The sequence below is a fragment of the Fopius arisanus genome, unplaced genomic scaffold (assembly GCF_000806365.1).
Source record: "Fopius arisanus strain USDA-PBARC FA_bdor unplaced genomic scaffold, ASM80636v1 scaffold00226, whole genome shotgun sequence".
Lineage (NCBI taxonomy): Eukaryota > Metazoa > Arthropoda > Insecta > Hymenoptera > Braconidae > Fopius > Fopius arisanus.
This window is the reverse complement of record NW_011887965.1, coordinates 71,013-87,239: the sequence shown is the minus strand read 5'-3', so window position 1 is coordinate 87,239 and position 16,227 is coordinate 71,013. Positions and strand designations below refer to the sequence as shown.

The 16,227-nt window shown below is 39.9% G+C and overlaps 4 protein-coding genes and 1 long non-coding RNA gene across 6 annotated transcripts in view; 3 read left to right on the top strand and 2 right to left on the bottom strand.

Annotated features, from left to right (window-relative positions):
* Nucleotides 1-50: 50 nt before the first annotated feature.
* Nucleotides 51-5,367, bottom strand: disp (dispatched). The gene is made up of 4 exons (XM_011314847.1): nucleotides 4,808-5,367; nucleotides 3,311-4,499; nucleotides 3,021-3,222; nucleotides 51-2,900 (listed from the first exon to the last, which is right to left on the bottom strand). Exons 1-4 carry the CDS (start codon nucleotides 4,943-4,945, stop codon nucleotides 1,049-1,051), a joined length of 3,381 nt encoding a protein of 1,126 aa, XP_011313149.1. The 5' UTR covers nucleotides 4,946-5,367; the 3' UTR covers nucleotides 51-1,048.
* Nucleotides 5,368-5,515: 148 nt separating this feature from the next.
* On the top strand, nucleotides 5,516-9,787 carry LOC105272639 (UNC93-like protein MFSD11). 2 transcript variants are annotated; one of them, XM_011314844.1, is made up of 3 exons: nucleotides 5,516-5,902; nucleotides 7,668-8,948; nucleotides 9,188-9,787. In XM_011314844.1, exons 1-3 carry the CDS (start codon nucleotides 5,810-5,812, stop codon nucleotides 9,305-9,307), a joined length of 1,494 nt encoding a protein of 497 aa, XP_011313146.1. In that variant the 5' UTR covers nucleotides 5,516-5,809; the 3' UTR covers nucleotides 9,308-9,787. The 2 variants fall into 2 exon arrangements, with proteins under 2 accessions (XP_011313146.1, XP_011313147.1); XM_011314845.1 differs by lacking the exon at nucleotides 5,516-5,902 and adding an exon at nucleotides 7,444-7,534.
* LOC105272638 (uncharacterized) lies at nucleotides 5,746-6,488 on the bottom strand. Its single transcript, XR_892801.1, has 2 exons — nucleotides 6,243-6,488; nucleotides 5,746-6,171 (listed from the first exon to the last, which is right to left on the bottom strand). It is a non-coding gene; the product is annotated as an uncharacterized lncRNA (long non-coding RNA).
* Nucleotides 9,788-10,094: 307 nt separating the features above from the next.
* On the top strand, nucleotides 10,095-12,543 carry Sirt7 (sirtuin 7). The gene is made up of 4 exons (XM_011314846.1): nucleotides 10,095-10,623; nucleotides 10,726-10,823; nucleotides 10,931-11,146; nucleotides 11,270-12,543. The coding sequence occupies exons 1-4, from the start codon at nucleotides 10,525-10,527 to the stop codon at nucleotides 12,474-12,476; spliced, it is 1,620 nt and encodes a 539-aa protein (XP_011313148.1). The 5' UTR covers nucleotides 10,095-10,524; the 3' UTR covers nucleotides 12,477-12,543.
* Nucleotides 12,544-13,348: 805 nt separating this feature from the next.
* ckn (CRK like proto-oncogene, adaptor protein) overlaps nucleotides 13,349-16,227 on the top strand; it is a 32,887-nt gene continuing 30,008 nt past the window's right edge. Inside the window, exon 1 of the mRNA XM_011314842.1 lies at nucleotides 13,349-13,736. The gene's annotated coding sequence lies outside the window, so the exon portion shown is untranslated. The remainder of the gene's footprint in view (nucleotides 13,737-16,227) is intronic.

The window sequence follows — 16,227 nt, the reverse complement described above, 5'->3', positions numbered from 1 at the left end:
CGTTGACAACTGCTAGAACGCTAGCTAACAATTATTGAAAAAAACGATTAATTGCCAAAGTAATTAGAAATCGGAATTTCGGATTAAATTATCTTTTCTAGATAATCCACCCGAGCCTTAATTACAAACTGGAATGGAACGGCATATTTGCCATGAGAATTATGAAATTAGTAAACCGGAGAATGTTGAAAAATGTAAAATTCCTTATTGTCACAGCTCGAAGTAGATACCGTCAAATACTCAAATACAGTTGTTACAAATAATCAAATGTCAGTCTGAATAATAATACCGTTGTTGCAGTAGGTGTCCTACTGCCTACTAAGTTTAGAAATATAAATTCATCCATTACATCGAATTACAGCCATTTTATCGACAATAACATTGCATAAAAATTTACTGGATACTCAATAATCATTTCACTGATCACAACAGTTAGAGTCTTATACTAACCATCAACAATTAATGGAACAGTTTATCATGGATAAAATTCAAATCTGCTGAAATCTCAATGAATAACGATATCACAATTTCACTTAGGCAAGTGTTCGTCACGAAAAAAACAGTTAATTATATAAATTCATGTGACACGGTTTATATTATCATAATGATTTCACAAAACAGTGGTAAAAGCTCATGAGTTACATAATTTTTCACAGATTATTTTGTCAATATGTCGAGAACTAATTCGTTAAGGCAACAATCTCGAAGAATATTTCTTGGGGGGTTCATCCAATTATCTGCGAAAGAAATTCCTTATTCAACTCTGATATCAATATTTACAAACTAGCCTGTGATTTTTTGTTCGCATATACATATGGAAAAATGGAATAGCAAATCCAATGGAAAATATTTGGAAGTTCCTACATATTGAAAATTGTCATTAAATAATTAATATAGAACATCTTGGATCAAATAAATACGGTAACTATAGTGAGATGAGATAATGTAAACTACGGTGGGTTGAATTTTTTTTTTTTTTATGCACGCGATGGTTCTACGGAATTTACGCTCCCATTATTCGATGTATAGCACAGGCTTCTGACTGATTTCAGTTCCTCCTTCCATTCGCAGTTTCAATCCAGCTAGGCTCCAGATACAATAACGGAGACGATGGAGATGGTGGCATAGAGTCAGCTGCATTGATCCGCGCCCCCATTACTTCGATATCAGTATAATGCAATGGACATACTGTACTCGAGTTACTCAACGTCGGCTCGGATAACATCCCTCTTCCCTTGTTCCTTCGACAATCCACCTTACACTCTCTCTCGATCTCCCTGGTATTATCTTCAGGATTTCTGTTGAAGCACAACAGAATCCTTTGCATACTAGGATACCGAAATTGCGCAAAATGTGGCGATGGACCGATAATGGAGAGTAAAGGACACAAAAAGAAGGTCGCGTAAGCCCAACTGACTCCCATCACAAGGATCAAGAATATACCAATCTGTATGTATACGAGCACTTGAGATGGCAACATGAGGGCACCAGATGCACCACTGGTGATAGCTGCCATTAGAGTTGGACCACCCATTTGTTCGATTGCTATCTTCACACGATCAACTCTCTTCTCCGATTGGCACGCTCGATAAGACACACTGTAATGCAGAGAAAAATCTACTGCCAATCCTATAGCTGTGGAGACAGCAACACTCTCCAGGACATTGAGCCTCCAACCGAGTATAACGAGTGCAGCTACAGTAACGAGAATTGCTGCGCCAATGGCTACAATAGCGTAAAGACTGACGAGGAGATTTAAAGTGACTAGAGCCAGAACAACTAGAGCCAAAATCATGGAAACACCCATGGCCCACAATGTGCCCTCGTAAAGTGTCCTTTGAAGCTCGAAGAATTCCAAGCGGCTCACAAACCATCCATTCTTCATTTCCGGGGGCGCGGACTTGAGCTGTTGCTGCATCCAACCCTCAACTTGGCTAAAAAATCTATTCATCTCAGCGAAGGATAGACTGTAGGAGTAATTGCTGTCGTATTCCACTATTAGGGCCTTTATTGTAGGCAAAGGCATCGTAAGAGTACTATTGTCTGCTAGTTGTTGAATGGAGGGTTTCATCGATGCTTTCTCATACTTTATTCCACCTGCTACTATGCCTCCCCTTTGCCAGAGATAGCTTGGGGTTCTATAGAGATCAGCGCTCGCTTCTGCAACGCATCTCCTCAAAACTGATGGAGTGTATGGATACTTACTGAGATCGCAGCAAGGGGCTTTAGAGATATTTGTGTCAACTACATCCTCGCATCGTCTTGTCATCCAATTTTTGAAGGACTCGATGAAGCAGTTAGGGAGGAGAGGCCCTTGAGTTTCGTGGTAGAAAGGCTGGGTGCGAAGATTTCGACAAAATTTTTCTAGCCATATTTGAGAGGCCTCGCTGGACATATCGAAAGAATCGTCCCATACTAGTCCTCCTCGAGATGCTGGATCTAGGTAATCACCATCGTCTATTGGTTTGATGCCCCAGACGAAGCGGAGTGGAAGCAGTCCTGCACCTTCATCCAATTCAGATTTCTCAAAAAAAAAATGGTGGGCATAATGTAAATCGTATTGCTCGAAGAGATGTGATGCGTCAAATAGTTGGAAATTTGGTGAATCTGGAAGACGGAGACCAGGGAAACTGAAGATCACCATGCCTGCTATTAGGGCGACAGCACCGAGAGATGACACCCAGAGCCAACGTAGGCCTATTACCATTCGAGAAATGATTGAGGTGAATGTCTCTGACACTCTCGCTATAGAAATTCGTATGGGGCGGATGATTTTTCGTACTAGAAAATTTGCTGGGGATAAAACTATTGGACGGCAGTGCTCGGAGATTACGACACTTGCCGGTAGCCATGTCACCATGAGAAAAAAATTTGCAATCACTGTCATACCTGAGAACAAACTGTTTCAACTCTGTTATTAGCTGTGACTGAAATGACTTTGACTAAATTTCATAATTTTTCATTCGCCTTTTTCGACAAGCATTGAATTTCTATTTGTGTGAAAAATACGGGAGTCTTACCTAAAACAATTTATTGCTGTTACGTTACTGACAATCGATGCAAAAAAGGCGACAGCTGTCGTAAGTGATGTGACAAACATCGAGGGGACTGCATGTTTCATCGTGTCTTGAACGAGCCTGACCAATCCTCCGTTTGACTCCTTCTGTTGCTTGCCCTGAGCCCACACTTTGCAATAAATGAATGCATCATCAGCTCCAATTCCTGACGAATAATAACCGAAAGAAAAGAATTACTGATTCGTTACTTCTCCTAGACTGTTATTTATATTATGTATCGAAATAACACTAACCGACTGCAACAATTATAGCCAGCAAATTCATAAATGGAAAGAATGTGATCTTGAGGATTAACGTATAAACAGCGTAAGATATGCCAAGACTGAAAAGGACAGCCATTATTGTAGACACAGTGAGCACGATAGATCCAGTGTATGCTAATATACATATCGTAACGAAAGAGAAACCAAATAGCAGGAGAAATGAGTCTGAGACTAGCAGTCTATCAAACAATGTGCTCTTCAGTCCCAAGTCCATTCCTAGAACCTTGAAACTTCCATAAGATAACTCAACATTGCTGATATCTTCGTAAAAACCAAGTGTAGCCGAGCTAGCAGCAATAGGCAAAAATATCATCGCCAATTTTAATGTTGAGTTGGTACTGTTGACCGAGACATGCGACGGAATAAAGTTATCATCTAAAAGGTAATGCAACAGGTGATACGGGGCATTGTGAGCGTAACATTCTGGTGGCACTTGCTTCTGGCAATTGAAGTCCTCAGCGCAATCGGGAGTAAGACGACGAATTCTGTAATAGTATGCGCATCTTTTGAGGAGCTCCTCGACGCTGGTCAGATCTTTTTCAGTTACTTGAAGACAAGTTGTGCGATTTGAGAGGAATGCTACGTAGTTGGCTGGTGACCAGCTGCGACAGCAATCTTGACCATTAGATCCGCTTACACCTCTAGTCTCGCACAGTGGAGAAAACCTAGGATTCGCCCTTAAGGTTGCATCTATGTGACACTGTGCTAGAACTCCTTTGCGAGACCACAAGTTACTTTCTCCCAAGTTTGAACCCACAAGCACTCGAGAATAGGCTGAACTGGGGAGATTGCAGAAAAACGCATCATCGAGGTGAGGAGGTTTCTCGTAATCGTTTAGGGATTTGTTCTGCTTAAGTTTAATCAACTCATTCCACTGGTCTTTGTCCTCATTATCTTCGAACTCAATGTTTGACGTCGAATTGTTAGCAGTTTTTTTGCCTTTCTTCTTATTTTTATTTTTAGGTTTTTTGCGGAGAATTCCTGGAATGGTGCGAGTTCTATTGAAGGATTCGGTTGAATTTTGTTTCGATACTTGAAGCAGGTAATTGTAGTATTCTATAGGATTATCTGTGAGATCCCCTCGGGCACCGGTAGCTTTCATTAGGTTGTACCAGGCAGTTAGACGTTGGGCTAGTGGAGTGCCTCTTGCCTCGAAACCCTGAATGAAAATGAATTGGTTGATCCTGATAGGACTCATAGTCCAAAAAAAAACATAACGAGCCCAAGCAAAACTTTATAACTCACTAATACGTAGGCATTTTGGAGATTTCATTTTGTGTTTTTTTTTTGTTTTTCTTCTAATAAAAACATGAATAAGTAAGTAAAAAGAAACGTTTTTGTAGAGCAAAATAAAATACAGTAAAAATGATTATGAGAATCTCAGTATCTACTTTAATAAATCTATAAATTCTATATCTTATGAAACACCGCCACTGATTAACGCTTGAATAGTTCTTATGGACTTACCAATTGCGGATCAGAGAAATCAGGAAATTTGTTTGTCGCTAGTGGCACAATTAAACATGTTGAAGAGAACACAAATACTGCTATTAGGATGGAGTAGGGATGATGAGCAACAACCCTCGAAAACCACCAAATCTCCATGATTCAATGATTCAACTGTTTCACCCAATTATGCAGCTTCTATCTCTATGATTACTCATAGTAACAAAGTGCACCCTTGAGGGCTAATTATTGGAACTGACAATAAGAAAACCCTTCTTGCAAGAGAATAAATGGCAAGTGGGGGGATGAACATGAAGGGGTAATCTATCACTATCTAGAGCATGAAGCGATTCCCAATTTGTCGTCTATTTTTCTTCGTAGCAAATGTACCGGAGAGATTTAAAGGGGAGCAATAGCAAAAACACTGCCCGTTTGAATTTCAGATGTTTCAGGAAGAGTGGCTAATTTTTTAGAAAAAAATTAAAAAATTTGTCAATTAACTACAGGTATTTTTAGTCGAATCTATTATTTAGCTATTAGTGATATAGAAATGAACAGACAAACAAGCGAAACTGTACTGAACAATGAGGCACCCAAAAAGGATTGACTAAAGTAGTGGCTCAGTTCTGGGGGTTTGAGTGACCCCACCGGTATCGTAGTACCTCACCCCAAGAGAGAGCGGGCGCCACACGCAATGCTCGGACTCCACGTGTAGTGTGGCAGTAAGCGTGCGCTCAACTTCACACATATTTTTTTTCCTAATAGATAGTGAACAAAAAAGAGTTGAATCGAACTCACACATGACTACAATCTGCCACAGGCTATCAGAGTGGCATTCGATAGACTTGGGATATTCATTCACTTTTACCCATGCCGCGATCACCTTTCAGAAGGAAATACTCACTTTGCTCCTCAATAATGTACACAGTAATAGTCTAACATACGGTACTAGCTCTACGTAAGATTTTCAAGATTTATTGAAATTTTTTCGACAATCGTGATCAGTGTAATTTATAAATAATCATGGAGATTGACAAGAGATTCTTGAACGTATTGCTCTTGAGTTGTGGATTTATGCTGGTGTTCACTGCTTTTCAAACAATGGGAAATATAGAGGTGAGTTGGGTTCATTACAGTAAACATTCTCCTTTATTTTGCTCTCACATGTCAGTGGTGACTTGTTTTCCTTTTGACGTCTCTTCCCTCGTGGCTGCACAGACATGTGTCACACGTGCAATCGCAATAAGCGGCCAATTTAAATTGGTGACAAATGTGGAGTAAAAATGTCCAATGTCGTGAGCATTTCAACGTTGAACTCGAATGAAGTCACAATTTTTTTGAGATTCCACGCGAAGCCTTCTCCACGTCCTTGCCCGCCTGTATACCTGAAGAAATCGGCAAAAATGGATGATACGCAAATCCCTTTTTAACTGAATTTACTTATGACAAAATTCACCTCTAGTTGAGTGTCTTGTAATTGGATAATACAGGACTGACGTTCGCACGTACGTGCAACGCATTTACAACCGGTACCTCGTAGAAAATCAGCCAGGCGAAAATTTACTCTGATTGCAGCACTCTAATAGCGATGAATCAAAAATTTTTCTTCCATTTTTTCTACGAATTCAATGTTCGAGATACTTGGCAGAGACTCGTAAAGAATACTTGAGTGAATGCCCGATTGTAATGTAGCAATTGCATAAAAATCGCTTAAGCAAAAGAATGATAAAATGCTCTTTCGTTGCTGTTATCTTCACAGTTCAATGTATCATCCGGCACTTTATCACTCAATTATTGTGGCCAACGATTCTTAAATTTAATGTGCGATCATCGGAAAAAATTATTATCTAATGGTGACTGCAAATAGACCGAAGAAGCACAATTGCTGAATGTTATTTTATTGTTGCTTTGAATGTGCTCGGTTAAAATGACTTATTAAAGTATTAAATAGTAATAAATTGAGTTTTTCTTTTTTTTTTATGAATTTTGTTTAACATCCTTTCACAGATAATGCAATTTCCTTGTAGGACATAAATTGACTACACATATCTCCTAAGTATGGTAACACGTAGATTATTAATAAGTTCAAATATGATAATTAACACTTCAACCAGATGAAATATCAACGGGATTCTGGAAGGCGTAACATTGATGAAGATGATAATTAATGTTTGCGACATCACCGTAAAATATTTCTCTCGCTTTCCACCTTGACTAGAAAATTTTTAAACAATTTAAAAAAGGTGAAGGTAATTTTTTCTTCCACTTTCATATCAATCACACCGGTTCGTCTAGAAAATGGTCGTCATTTTTCTTTCGCCTCCAGAACACTCTGACATTCTCTCCTTTCCAAACAGATTTTACATTATTAAATAAATTAAGATATTTATTTTTCAACAAACAGCTCGCGATACTCCTGATAATTAATACGATATTCACAAAGTTTTTCCCCGGGGAAGTCGAAAGATAACGACAAGACTTTATAAGTGTTATCACTCGGAGTGTGTGAATTGCTATAAACAATTACAAGAGATCAGAAAACGAAGGGAATTGGTTGTAAAATTCTTAAAATCGACGTGAAAGAGCTTGGTGTTCACTACTGGAGGTGAAAGTATAATAATGAGCAGTCGTGCCGCCAGATATCTAAACGAATCGAGTCCCTTGTTTTCCTACTTTTTCCTACTCCAGTGTGTAAAGAAAAATAAAAATCATGACGGATGTCGTAACATCTATTAACCACCCAAGCAGGTAATTTTCTTGAAACTTTTTTTCTTTTAATTCTGTAAAAAATTTACCAAGGGGAAAAAAGCAGTTTTCGAGAATTAAAAATATTGTAGGAAAGTATATATTTTTTTTTTCTAATTTTATCCTTTCATTCCAGAAAACCATTCTGGACAGCATAGGAAAGGACGACACGACCTTCAATGGCAACGCGTATACAAGTTTAGCGATAATTTATACAGCATTGGCAACGTGCAATTGGCTAGCTCCATCCTTCATCTCGATGACGGGTCCAAGGATAGCAATTTTCGCGGGTTCCTGCTGCTACGCATTTTTCATAGCAACATTCCTCATCCCAAGCTCAGGCCTGCTCTACACAGCCTCGGCAATTCTCGGCTTTGGAGGATCCCTAGTCTGGACCGGACATGGTCAGTACTTGACCGAGAATAGCGACTCCGAAACTATGTCGAGAAATTCTGGCCTCTTCTGGGCAGTCTTCCAGTCGTCCATGTTCACTGGAAATTTGTTCGTCTACTTCATGTTTACGGATCCCGAGATAGACGGGCCAACGAGAAAGATTGTCTTCACGGTGTTGACAAGTCTGGCCATTATTGGAGTTGCGGTGCTGGGACTTTTGCGAAAGCCACCGCAAAGGTTATCCCTTGGTGAAGCCGAAGGGGTCTCTAGCGAGGATAAGGAACTGGCAATGCCACAGCCTCAACGCCAAACAGGATGTGCTGCTGCGTGGAGTGCCTTCAGAGATGCTCTGAGTTTGTGCGTTTCACCGAAAATGCTTCTACTGTCATTGACATTTATTTATACCGGTGTGGGATTAACATTCTTCTCAGGCATTTATTCGTCAAGCATCGGATTCACGGAGGCCATGGGTGAGAAACGGAAGAGTCTTGTTGGTCTCTCTGGAATTTGCATTGGAATAGGAGAAGTCCTCGGAGGTGCAATCTTTGGAATGCTGGCGTCAAGAGGTTCGAGTGTTCTTGGCAAATGTACGGGATGGCCAGTAGTGGTCATTGGATTTTTTGTCACTCTATTTGCATACATATCGGCTTTTCTCAATCTTCCTAATGACTCACCGTTTAAAGATACTAATGAGGAAGCATACATCACTCCATCGCCGATTCTGGCGATGGTGGGAAGTCTCACATTGGGATTCGGTGATGCATGTTATAATACTCAGATTTATTCACTACTTGGAGTGGTTTATGCTAAAGACAGCGCCCCAGCATTCGCGTTGTTCAAATTCACTCAGTCGGTAGCTGCAGCTGTCAGTTTTGTATATAGCAATCACATCGGTCTCCATGGACAATTGGCCATTCTCCTTGTGTCCATGGTAATTGGTACAGTAGCTTTTGTATATATTGAAAGACGTCACTCGAGGACGAAACTCCAATCTGCGGCAGGTGAATCCGGACTAGCAGAGAGTGTAAGTGCTGAGGAATGACTTGTTTGAAATTCATGAAATTCCTTTATCAGGCAATTATTCAGTATTCAATACTCGCCCGTTATCGTTGAGGAACTATTGCTGTATTGGCTCTAGTGGACTGTTGTCGATGTTGAAAAATTTTTCGACGTTTTTTTCTAAACAGTAACTTCAGACAAAATTTTACAAAATAATCACACAACTATAAAAATCCAGCAGGTTTATTTTTCATTCTTTTTTAGAATTTCCAGGGGCTAGTTGTGAAAAGTAGACCAATGCTGACTTATTTAATGACATCGATCTCGATGAGAAAAATCACTAATCAAATTGTGTCACAAGGAGTTTTAAACCTCATTCGATAAAATAAGTGACTGATCAGTCATGATAGTATATAACGTGCAGTTGAGACTGAAATACCCCGAAAATCATCAATGATTTGTAAATAAATCGAATGACATCGAAATGACAACAAACGCGTTCTCAATGGTTTTGTTAGCAAATGCTTCCGGTGAATACAACACCTTCGATTCTCAGATTTGGTCAATCATGCACGTGAGATTTTTACAAATATATCTCTATTTTATCTTTATCTTTCCACCAACAACTGGTGGTAACATTCCAGGGCTGTGAGCGAACGCTCCTTATCAACTTTTATCATTATGTGGGATACATCTCTACACGAAAAAAAAAAGATTATTTAATTACAAAAATGGATTATTCACCTAATGAAGAAATGAACATTGTTATCGATACAGTTGAATAAACTATAAAATATTTGTGTATAAATACCATGTACTTATCAAAGAACATTTTATTAAAATCAATCCTTACAAATCTTTAAATACCATTAGGCAATTTATTAAATCCTACGTACATATCCTAGCCTTGAACGATAGTCGAATAGAAAGTGAATTTTATTAGCAGCGCAATGACATTTCCTTTAAAAATATCCCGCTCAAAAGCCTCACCACTGCCATCTCCCAGCAATTACTCGAGTAGTAACAAAATAACCGGTAATGCAGAATGATGACAGTTATCGAGCGCGTGGAACAATCTGCCAAATGTCTTTTGTTCTAGTCAAAACAAATAGGGGATAATTATCAGTTATGTTTGTCCCTCATTAAAGTGCATCACTCACCGAACAGATCAGACAGAATAGATTGCTGTCAGGGGATGACAACTGGAACACCCTAAATCGTTCAATATCTCCAGGCGAGATCAATTAGGGGTCCACCTGACAGACGGAAAAGGCACTACACACGAGAGTTTACCTGCGGCGTCGTTGATTTTATCGGAATTGCAGTTGTAGTGCTTTATACACGAGCCCTGAAATGCGTTTTCCATCGGTGTCTAATAAAAGTAACAAATCTGTATTAATAACTCTCGATAGTAATATCCATTTACCAATATTAAATCGAGATATGAGTCTCGATTTGTTAGCAAGTATGGAGGGTACTGAGTACATTGTGCAACGATAAAATACTTGTGATCAGCCACACGTGAGTTGGATGGATGAAGTTAAAGGCCTCAGATGGATCTCGAGACAACCGTTTTGCTCGGAATAGTATTTTGATTAAAGATGGAGGAAAGTGGAAACGACAAGTTTCTTTTGAGAAGACGCGCTGTCACACTGAAACCACTCAAGATCAAAGATGAACGCGTTGCTACATTAAAAAAGGTTAGTGTCTTTTTGATTGTTTTTTTATTGATTGTATTACTTAGGCGAAGGGGGGTAGTAAGTTAAGAGAATGTAAACAATGAGTGTTATTATTTTGCAAAGGTTGCTGCGATCCTCAATAAATCTGAGGTGGACAGAACAGTTGAGGAAATTGATTTATTGTCCTCATGTGGTGATGTTGTCAAGGAGGTGAACCTCAGGTATGCCCAGAATTAAATTTCCATTTAACAAAACTACTTTATTATAATAACTGCGATCCAAATTATTTTAAGTATTCGAATACAAAACAATGTGTTCGATCTTGCAGACAAGAGAAGAGAGACAAAGTGAAAGCCAGACTCGAAGAGATTGAGGATCCCCCAGAGCTTCTCGAGGAAAAATGTATGAGACTGGCTGGAGCAATAAGTCGTGCATCTTCGCTGGCCGTTTACACTGGTGCAGGAATAAGCACAGCAGCATCAATTCCAGATTACAGGGGTACAAACGGTGTTTGGACACGGATGCAACAAGGAAAAGAGATAGGGTAAGCCCCCCCCCCCCTTCCCAGAATAAACAGAATAAAAGATAAAGAAGAAATAAAAGTCGAGATTGGTTGAGAGTACCTTGTAACAATTAACCAACACGATGAATAATTATAATGTTACAGAAATCATGATCTCAGTTTAGCAGAGCCGACAGTCACGCACATGGCACTGTACGCTCTGTACAAGGCTCGTGTACTGAAGCACATTGTATCCCAGAATTGCGATGGTCTTCATCTACGCAGTGGTATTCCACGTACCTTTTTATCGGAAGTACATGGCAATATGTATGTAGAAGTTTGTCGTGGGTGCAAGCCATTTCGCGAGTATCTGCGTTTATTCGATGTCACTGAAAAAACAGCAAGATTTTCTCACGGTACTGGTAGACACTGTCACGAGTGCAACTCTCTTCTCCAAGATTCAATAGTGCACTTTGGTGAGCGTGGCAATTTGCCTTGGCCAATAAATTGGAATGGGGCATGCCGTGCCTCAAAACAGGCTGATGTCATTTTGTGTCTTGGCTCAAGCTTAAAAGTCCTGAAGAAATATCCGTGGCTGTGGCAGATGGACAGACCTGCCCACAAACGTTGCTCCCTGTACATAGTTAATCTCCAATGGACACCGAAAGATGAAAATGCAACATTGAAGATAAATGGTAGATGCGATGAAGTTATGAAGAGAGTCATGAGCCATTTAGGTTTAGATATTCCAGATTATAATAGATTCAAGGATCCGATATTTTATCACGCTATAAGACTGCAAATTAATGAACAATCGACAACATCACAGCCTTGTCTTGAGGAGCCCGTATTAATCACCAACGATACTGACCGTGATCAAAATATAGAGATTAAGAGTGATGTTGAGGGTATTATACCAAAAAAGGACGATGAAGACTGCGCATCACAGATCAATCTCAGTGAGCCATTGACCGCCTACTCGGCACCGTTTTTCACAGCTTTACCCTTCCTATCTATGGGCTTGCCGTTTCCACCGATGTTCCTATATCCACAACTCACGTCGTTACTTTATTATCCACTGCTTCAGGCACCTTCAATTAAACAGGAGGAAATTATTGAGCCGAAAGCCACACCAGCTTGCAAATTCTGTATGGAGACTGAGCAATCACAGAATTGTCTCTTCTATCAAATTAACGGTAAGGATCCGGTAGGAATTGATCAGCCTGTAGATTTGTCAGAGCCTAACATCGACAATGACAATGAAAATAATATCGACGTGGTGACAGAGTCCGAGGATGCTTCCAAGGCGACTGCCAAAAATCCCGGCTGGTTTGGCAAGGGCTATAGAAAAGGCTTTCGCAAGAAACGGTAGCATTCATTCGCCCAAATCATCCCACCACCCACGAGATGGTGATAAATCGATGGGTAGAGTGCACGAGTAGAAAGATCAGTATCAATGTAATCTCCATCATCAAAGACTCAACGATATGTTATTTTACAATTTTTCAGCAACATTTGAAGTGCTATAAATCTCAAATTGTTGATTTACTATTTATCGTCTCAAAAAGTATTAACTCGCGAATTATTTATTTGTATTACAAAAGACTCAACAGTGCATTTTTCTTTTCAATTAAAATTCTACCTATTATTTGAATTATCGACGAATTATCGATTATAAATGTGAAAATTGACGTATTATTCCTATTCCTCGATAGAAAAAAATATATAAAAAAATTAAAGAGTTAAAGTAAAATCAGGTGATTTGTCTCGTTCAACCCGTTCACGGCTTTTGTCATTCTATAAAAATGAGGGGGTGGACGTACGTGAGATCCAATACTTGGATAATAGTCACCATTGTCAGCCTTTAGAGAAATTTCAGGTGAATTAAATGGTTGGCATGTGGTGGGTTAAAAATCCGTGGTGTTCAATGCTTGATCCTATGGTTTCACCATAACCCGAACAAAGTTTTCATACCAAATGGCGTATACGTGGGTTAGATACAACCGGTGAAAAAATGAGATGGATATACACTGGGTTGTCACGGGACCGGCGAAGTAACCCCCAGTTGTGCGCTAGGGGTACAATCGATATTCCGCGGAGGCCCTGAGCCCCAGTAGGTGGGTGCAAAGGGGGTGGATAGATTGGTACAACCGCTAGAATGAGCGAGACGGATGGGGGGTTGCAGAGCGGGAGGGCATGGTAGGCAAAAGCAAAGTGAGCGAAATGGTGCGGTAGTCTGGTGTTTCCCTCGAAGAAAAATATGGAGAAAGAGAGGGATTGACTCCCGTGGTTTTTTCCCTTCAAAACGCGTACGTGAGCCGACTTTGGTTGTTTTTTTTTTTTTTTCTCCGTGGGACTTTATGGAGAGTATGAAAATAGCAGGATATTTGGAGAGAATCAACGGTGACCTGACATTAATTCGGTATAAAAATTTATCGAGCTATTCGAATATGTGTTCGTTCGTTGATGGTGGAGGCCTGTTAAATCCTGTTGTTTTGTGAATGTGTGTCTGCTGGTAGAATTAGTTGGCTCCCTCCAAGCTCCAAGATCTACTCCGGATGTTCACCAGTAGCACTGGATCCGTGAGGTCGTTGAATCTCGTGCTCCTGGGATCGTAGTGAAATTGTTTTCGGTGAGTTTTTCATACCCTGTGAGAGAGGAGAGAGGTGTGGCTTTGAAAGTATCAGTAACTGGGGAGGGTACAGAAAGAGGGAAAACTAGTGGAGCGGATATTTCCACGGCGAAACAGCTTGGCACAAGTATCCCGGTGGAGGACAGTGGGTGGGTATTATGGTAGAGAGGAAAAGCCATGGTCTGTTGCCATGGTGATACCCCTAAACTGTGCATAGAATCTGGCAGAGTCAGAAAGGGAAATAGCAAGGTATGAGAGGGAGAGAGTTCCATGGGGGTTACTGTCTTGAAGCTACCAACCGGCTGTAGTATACCTCCCAAGCTGTTGATACTTGACTGTGAGCGGTGTGCGCACGAGGGAAGTGAATGCTCATGAGGTATCAGGGGGTTCACAAAGACCTGGGGAGACTCTAACTGGAGACAACTGTCAACAGTCAGCGAGGACGCGACTTATTTGAGAAAAAAAAAAGAGTGTTTGAGCGGGGGCGAAAAGTATATGTCCTTACACCTGGAACAGGATGGAGGGACACAACACCAAAAAGGATGCTGTGTCCCTCGTAGTTATTTTTCTCTCTACTCTTTGTTTGAACGTTTGAAATGTATCCCCTTTTCTCTTGATTCCACTTTCCTCCTTTTTTAATGAGGATACGTGGTGAAGAAGCCTCCAATTAACGCCTCATTATGCATTCAAAGTTGTTAACTTACTCGTCGAGTAAACACACGTACATTTGAACATATGGGGAATGTCAGTGTGGCTTTGAACTTTATCATCTCTCTTACCCCTCTTTTACCATTTTAAAAAGCCAATAGAGCAAAATGGGATTAAACAATTGGCGTCCATCGGAAGTATTGGACGGAGTACATTTGAGTGGCATTGTACATCACTGCTTTAAATGACATCACAATAGTCTCTGGTACCCTGGTTTCTCTATACACACACTGGTCACCATTGAGTGTTAAACAACTTTTTTCTTTTTTTTTTCAACTTGTGTTGCTCACGCGCAGCGTTAGTGACCGGGTACAAGCTTAATACTAAAGTGGACCCCAACCGTAATTGATGTTAATTAGAGCCATTGTACTAAAGCCCCGACGTCCAATCAGCCAGACTAACGCCGAGTGGTATACACATTCATTCCATGGTCTTGGGGACATGGGCAATTTATTTTGGAGATTATCATGAAATAATTCGACATGAAATTTTACGTGAATGTATTGTTTAATTCAAACTGGTGAAATTAAATTGACTTTTTATCGGCTGATTTTCTTTTCATCTCTTTTTTAATGTGTTTTTTTTTTTTCTGTAACAATGGGTATTTTATGAGGCTCAGGGGGGCACTTTACAGTCACTTTTTATCCGTTATATTCACACCAGGCTCTAGTCCTTATCTAATCGTTCCGCTATATTTGTCTCGTGGTATTATCTCGTATAAACGCATCGCCGTGAGGGAGTCAGGGGTCTTCAGATACACACATTAGGAGGGGTTGGGAAAGGGTGATAGAATGCACTGCTGGTATGTGTGTATATTTTCATTTATATACCTCACACACAAGAGTGACGTTCGTGCTAAGAATTGAGTAATAAATACAATCCCAGGTATCGATAGAAGAGACTTTTAACTCGTTCCTATAAAAATCATGGACAATCTAACGAAGTAATAAGTGGTGACCACTGATACTCGAGTACTGTAATTTTCCGGTTATTCTATTAGCGATTAATGGCAATCCAGGAATGGAAAAACTGCAGTTATTTTTAAAATCTACTGTGATTATTCTTTACTTGATTCAGTTAAAAACTATTCTATCGACAGCGATCAGCTTTATGCTGTTACATTTGCATTGTTAATCGCAGAAATCGTTTTTCTCGTCCTCGCAGGAAAAAATTTTGCAAATCGGTCTAGAACTTGACAATATGGTATGCAAATGTGGCCTTATGCTCTGTAAACTTTAAAAATGAATTTATACTCCTCAGCAGCGAAGCGCGGGATAGAAAATTTAGTTGGAAACTTACTCGAAGTGATGCAAAATTTCCAATGTTCGTATATCCATGAGGTGGAAAGAACTTGGAAAAGTGAGAATTTTTTTTCAATAAAAAAGGCATACGATCGACATTTATCTGTTTTGTGGTACCACTTGCATCGTATTGAAGGAGCAATCAAACAAACACCACAAATAATCTTTTCTGCTCGATAAAATTTAAAAGAATCTTTATTCCTTGGAAATTCTATTCTCAACTTTCTCAAGAGCGAAGAAAATTCGAATATTCCCAAATCCATGAAGCATACAACCTCTGAACTTGAGAGTGATGTTTCAAAAACCCAAATTCATTATCGTTTGGATTTTACCTCATTTAACGAGGCTCTGGTGTACATACTGTAGAGTGCGCACATTTTTTTTGTCATCGATAGAGTAATATTACCGGTGCAATTAAGGTAGGATTTCTTTGTGGCGTGTGTTGGATGGAAGAAGCCGGTAGTTACGTTTGACAATAGTAC